The sequence below is a fragment of the Strix uralensis genome, chromosome 20 (assembly GCF_047716275.1).
Source record: "Strix uralensis isolate ZFMK-TIS-50842 chromosome 20, bStrUra1, whole genome shotgun sequence".
Taxonomy (NCBI): domain Eukaryota; kingdom Metazoa; phylum Chordata; class Aves; order Strigiformes; family Strigidae; genus Strix; species Strix uralensis.
This window is the reverse complement of record NC_133991.1, coordinates 13,897,710-13,903,511: the sequence shown is the minus strand read 5'-3', so window position 1 is coordinate 13,903,511 and position 5,802 is coordinate 13,897,710. Positions and strand designations below refer to the sequence as shown.

Here is a 5,802-nt window from a genome sequence, read left to right as displayed (position 1 = left end):
CAGTCTCTTTTCAAAGGAGCTGAGCTCCTGTTACAAACTCAGAGAGCAGCTGGCAATTACTGAAGACCAAACTGGTAAGTTACACCTTCAATAGTGAATTGGGGGGGTAGGAGAGACAGAAAAATCTCCTTGTTCTTCCTAAATCTGATTTCACATAGCTACTGAAGCTGTTAAGATAAATTTTCAATGTCAAAGATGTTTAATGGCTTATCTGTTCAGTCTGATAAGCTGACGGCTGACAGTCTTGGTGTCTCTGATCACACGTTAAGGGTTAACAGTAACGGTACCTGCTCCTACAAGGATACGAAATATAACATGAATGCAGCACGAATACAATCTAAAATATGAACATTAAATCCCTGACAACTGCCAAGATGGTGTTCTTACAATAAAAACTAGAGAGGCATAAATGGCAAATGCTTCTCCAATACTGCAAGCATTTTTTTGTAACACAAAGTGTTTTCACTTTGCCTAAGCCTAAGAGCAGCCACTGTTTCACTGGCAGAAAACCAAGATTAAAGTAAGCTTCCTGGAATGGACTAGACAGAGCTACAGCCCAATTCCTTCTGTTCAGTATCTGCAAAGTTTATTACTTCTCTCTGCTCCACTCCTGCAGTCCTTGTCTTGTCACACTTCAATTTCTATCTGTAAAATGCTGTAAGGAAAACTCTGTAAGACCCCCAGCAACAATGATTGCCAGATAAACAGCGATGACAAGTAATAGCTTGGCTCTGTTTCAAGGCAAAAGTCCACAATTTAGATTTTGTACAGTATCATCACTTCAACTTTGCTCATCCTGCAGTTGTAAATAGTTGTACATGAGGGAGTTCTTAGCCACACGCTGACACACATCATTATTCTCCAGGGAAAATGCCTCCTAAGAGCAGACTTCTGAGCTACACTTTTTGTTATATACTTAAATATCAATAACAAAACTATGTTTTGTTTTCAAAATCAAGAGGAACCAATAACTACAGTAAGTAATGCTCTTACAAAATTGTCCAGGCTACAAAATATATTGCAGAAGTAGGTGTTTATCGGTCTTGTATCTTTAAAGTTGATGAAAGAAAAAAGAAACCTAGTCACTTGATAAATGAAAAATCCAATGTATGCACACCCAGAGCCAAACCTACAAAAGGGTTCATGCCTCTCTTGTAAATGCTTCAGCTGAGACAGAGGACACCTTATCATCACTCCTCCAAGCGTGTTTCATTTTACAGAGGTGTTGTTTTGTTGCTGCTGCTCTGCAAGCGCTTGCTGGAGACGCATTCTTTTCCGAGAATAGTGCTGCCAGTGAAGAATCTGTTGCTCATCAATAAATTTAGCACACTGAGCATTGACCAGTTCTTTGCGGAAGTGTTCATACTGGAGCAGCTCTAACATATGCAAACACTGAGGATACCTGGATTAAAAATAAACATACTTTAATACAAGTTTTTACAAGGTACAGTAAAACTGGAGTCTCCAATAATTTTGCAGCTCATTATTTTAGTTTTATCATGTATGTGCTTTACTTAAGTATCAAACCACTTAAGACTGTACATACTCCACACCCTGTAACTTGCTAACGTCAGGATTAGGCTAGAAAATGAGGGAGTTCAAGAACAGTTTATAAATGCATACACATGCTTGCTGAGACTAGCTTTTCTAATGGCTGGATTTTACTAAAGCAAATACGTGACAACTATAATATCTGCTTCTAGAGCTCATTTAAAGAACATAACCAAGAACTGTTTCCCCCAAATTTGAAGGGTTTGCACACTCACAGAAATGCAAGGTCATCTTTGTTTCGTCTAAGCATCAACAATGCAAAATTACTCTTAAAATGTACTTACTGGGCCTAACTGAAGTAGTTTTGTACCATAATGTTCAATAGTTCTATTTTAAACAAATGGTAAAGTGCAGATAAAGGCTGCAAAAGGAAGATTCCATGCGCGACTTGTGAAAGACATTTTAACGTATCCTTGCTACATCTGAACTGTTGGAAACAGGAAAACTGATACTGCATGTGAACACAGTAGGGAGAAAAAAGGTAAGGTTACGGGAGAAATCAAATACTGACATGCTGCTGTACAGGACCTATGAGAAGGCAAATGTCAAACCATTAAAATGCAGAAACCTAAGAGATTTTAACACTTACTTCAGGTATTTTGCATATTCAGGTTCTTTCCAATAAAGTAAATATTTAAGATAATTTACAAAAGCCTTGTCTTTGAAGTAGCCTCTTTGTGCAAGAACTGAAATAAAATGACAAATAAGGAATTGTCAGTTACAGATGCGTGAAAAAAATCTGACAAACTTGAATATGTATTCACAAAACTAAACAAAGAGGCACTTTAGTCAAAACTTTATCATTACAATCAAATTTTGCTAATTCAAAATGAAAAAAACACAGGGAAAAATATTTTTTTATGTCAACGTACTAGGCACTTACAGTATGTATCTTCCATACAACAGCAAGAAAGAGAACACCTTTCTGCAACAGGAAATTTTGACTGTAGTACCAAAATGGGCAGGGAATTAAGTATAGTACCTGAAACTATTATTAACATTAGTACAATTCTGTTTTCAGATGAAGGAATATTGTTGACACTACTTTTTAACTACAGACTGGACTTAAGCAATTTTTTTTTATTTCAGCCAATAAAACATTTTGCATTTTAAAAAACCCACCTGTTAGAAATCCAGACACATTATTTACAGACTACCATTCCCTTTTCTTTGTTTAGCCCTCTCCCTCCCTGTTTAACATTACCAGTAATAATAAAGACCATTAAACTATATTCACTCCTCAGGACCCTGGTATTTACTTTTAAGTACTCACAGTTGAGGTAATTTGGATTTGCCAGACATTGCACAAACTCTAACTCCAGCTGGAACCGAAGTCGATTTCCTGTATCATCTGATACATGAGAAAAATAGTAAGAATTGGACTCACACAATCGATCTGAAAGTAATTTTCTCAGTTTGAGCCATACAAACAGAGATAACATGTTTAACGGGAGAAAAATCAGTAATTTCCCATAATAAATAGGGATTCATTTAGCAAAGCATCACATAAATCAGGGTTGGGCCTGCACTGATAAACACACTGGAGTTTGGTTTTTTTTTTACAGTCAAGCAAGTGGAAAGAACGGAGGAATGCCCACCAACACTTTGTTTAGAGTGAAGGAAAAGGGAAGCGCAAGAAGCCTAGAATGTTTGTACAGGGAAACTGAAGAAGGTAAGAATAGGGAAGTGAAGAGCCCACCAAAATCTTAAGTTGTATTTTTAAAAGTAGCACAAGCCAGAAATTTTTTTTTTTTCAGAAAGGTATCTTGATATAGTGCACTAGTAGAAATACTGCGGTGTGCTCACAGCACAACGTACACCCATCGCTGGTGGTAAACGTCGGGGCTGACAGGGGATCTGGGGCTGTGACGAGTAACAGACCCCCACACAGGCAGCGTGCAGATCCCGTGACACTGGGCTCAGAGGGACCCCAGCAGCTGGAGGAATGGGCCAGCGGGACTCTCATGAAGTTCCACAGAGAGAAACACCAGGTCCAGCACCGGCAGAGGAACAACCCTGTGCAACAGGGCAGGCTGGGGGCTGGCCCCCTGAAAAGCAGCTTTTAGCAGAGGACCCGGGTCCTGCTGGACAAGCGAAGGTGACCTGCGGTGAGCCGCTGCGCAGGGCAGCTCAGCAGCCTCTGGGGCTGCGCCGCCAGCGGGTCCGGGCACTGATCCCCCCTCAGCACCGGCGGGGCCCCCTCCGCCACGCCCCGTCCTGGGCTCCCCAGGACGAGGAAGACACGGACACACGGGAGCACGCAAAGATAATTAAAGATAATTACAGGAATGGAGTTTCCGACATACAAAGAGAGGCTGAGCAAGCTGGGGCCAGTCAGCTTTGAGAACAGGCTCGGGGATGATCTCACCAGTGCAAGGGAACGAAGACAGAATCAAACTCTTCTCAGTGGTGCCCAGAAAAAAAGACAAAAGGCAATGGGCACAAACTGAAATACAGGAAATTCCTTTTAAACATAAGTTTGGGGGGTTGTGGGCTTCTTTGTGTGTGTTTGGGGCTTATTTGGGGTTTTTTACTGTGAAGGTGATTGATCGTAGGACTGTGTTTCCCAGAGAGGAATATCCTCGAGGATACTGAGGACCTTACTAAACAAGGTCCTGAACAACCTGGTCTAGTTGACCCTGCTTGGAGCAGGGGGCTGGGCTAGATGATCTCCAAAGGTTCCTCTGAATGTGAACAATTATGAAATTCTGACAAACCGTCCTGACCTGAAAGGCAAAATGTGGAAGCACAGCCTACTTGACCCCAATTCCAGATCAAAGCTGGGTACTGACAGCTTTTGCCTGTTTAGCAGCGGTCATAAGAAATTCACTTAATTTTTGCATTTATGCCCATTATTATACAAGCTGGGGGCTACCGTACCAAAAGAGAGAAATAAAGAATCAACTGACCTTCTTATTTTTAGAATCACACCATCAAAGTACCTTCATTTTAAATTCTTTTTCAGCATCACTGTATTCTAGAAAAACATTTCGCTATTGGTGTAAACAATGTTATTTGATCCAGGTTGGTTATTATGGATTTTCCCTCACCTATTTTTACCATCTCACCTATGTTTGTATTAATTTTGAAAATATTAAATATTGAATTGAGAACATAAGCTCTAGGGGATCCCAACAGAGGAAAAAAAAAAAAAACCACCAATGTAAATGATGACTCTACATTTATTTTTTACAAACTACTAAACAGTCATTTTTTAATCTGTTTAAAATAGCCCACACTGCCTTTAGTTCTTTTAATTTCTGTAGCACCAGTGAAGACTAAATAAAATACTTAAAGTAGGAGTAATTATTTATGTATATATATTCTGTATTTTATTATGTATAATATATACTTATAAAACTTATGACATAAAAATTAGGTGACAGTAATTTGGTAAATCCTATTTGCCATTACATTTTAGTGACAAGTCTCTAGTTCCTTAGGGAGCTCGTCTCACACCTCAGAACATTTCCATACTACAGAGAAAAGGCCACGTCCTTCAAAAAATAGTTATTTTTTTTCTGATGAGAGAACACAAGCGCAGTACAACGCGGGCCGAGAGCTCGAGGAACCCTAAGGAGAACGCCCAAGCCTCAACCCTATGGGCCAGGCCCCGAACCCCCCTGACGACAGCGCGGCTCAGGGCTCTGCTGTGACCACCGGCCACCACTCGGCACGCGACCGAGGCCACTTTCGCCCCCCCACAGCTGCTTCCGAAGAGGCTGCACCCAAAGACGCCGTCCTCCTCCTAAACGCCTGGGGCTCGCGGGGGCCGGGAGAGCCGGCGCTTCCCACGGGAAGGCAGGGGAAGCACAGCGGGGACCGGCGAAGGCCCCGTTGGTGCTCGAGCCGCGTTCGCAGAGCCGGGACAAACGTTACAGGCGGGGTCGCGGCGTCAGCCGCCGCCAAGGCGCCTCAGGAGCTCTGGGGAAGCGGGGCCGAGCTCCGCAACCGCTGGCGCGGCGGCAGCCGCCCCAGGCCCCTTCTCCGGGGAAGCGGGCTCGGAACCCGCCCAGCCCCCGCCGCCCGCCAGCTCCCGCGCGGCGGCACCGCGGGCGGCCTCTCCCCGGGCCGCAAGCTCTCGGCCCGCCCGGGCCCGGCGCTCCAGCGGCCGCCCCCCCTCACCTGTCTCCATGGTGGCGGCCGGGCTGCGCGGCCCGCCCGAGCGCAAGATGGCGGCGAGGACGCCACTGCCAGCGGGCGGGCCCGGGCGCGCGCTGCCCTCAGGCTCGGCGGGAAGGGGAAGGCGGT

The 5,802-nt window shown here is 43.9% G+C and overlaps 1 protein-coding gene across 2 annotated transcripts; it reads right to left on the bottom strand.

Annotated features, from left to right (window-relative positions):
• Positions 1-176: 176 nt before the first annotated feature.
• Positions 177-5,802, bottom strand: MED31 (mediator complex subunit 31). 2 transcript variants are annotated; one of them, XM_074890299.1, is made up of 4 exons: positions 5,677-5,802; positions 2,825-2,902; positions 2,141-2,237; positions 177-1,402 (listed from the first exon to the last, which is right to left on the bottom strand). In XM_074890299.1, the coding sequence occupies exons 1-4, from the start codon at positions 5,684-5,686 to the stop codon at positions 1,210-1,212; spliced, it is 378 nt and encodes a 125-aa protein (XP_074746400.1). In that variant the 5' UTR covers positions 5,687-5,802; the 3' UTR covers positions 177-1,209. The 2 variants fall into 2 exon arrangements, with proteins under 2 accessions (XP_074746400.1, XP_074746399.1); XM_074890298.1 differs by lacking the exon at positions 5,677-5,802 and adding an exon at positions 3,370-3,779.

Bases quoted from the DNA above. Each gene is read 5' to 3' on its own strand.
- MED31 (XM_074890298.1), bottom strand. From the start codon at position 3,517: ATGAGAGTCCCGCTGGCCCATTCCTCCAGCTGCTGGGGTCCCTCTGAG. The intron at 2,238-2,824 runs GTGAGTACTTAA...ATTTTATTTCAG, and splicing joins AAATCCAAATTACCTCAACT to TTCTTGCACAAAGAGGCTAC. The intron at 1,403-2,140 runs GTAAGTGTTAAA...TTTTTAATCCAG, and splicing joins GAATATGCAAAATACCTGAA to GTATCCTCAGTGTTTGCATA.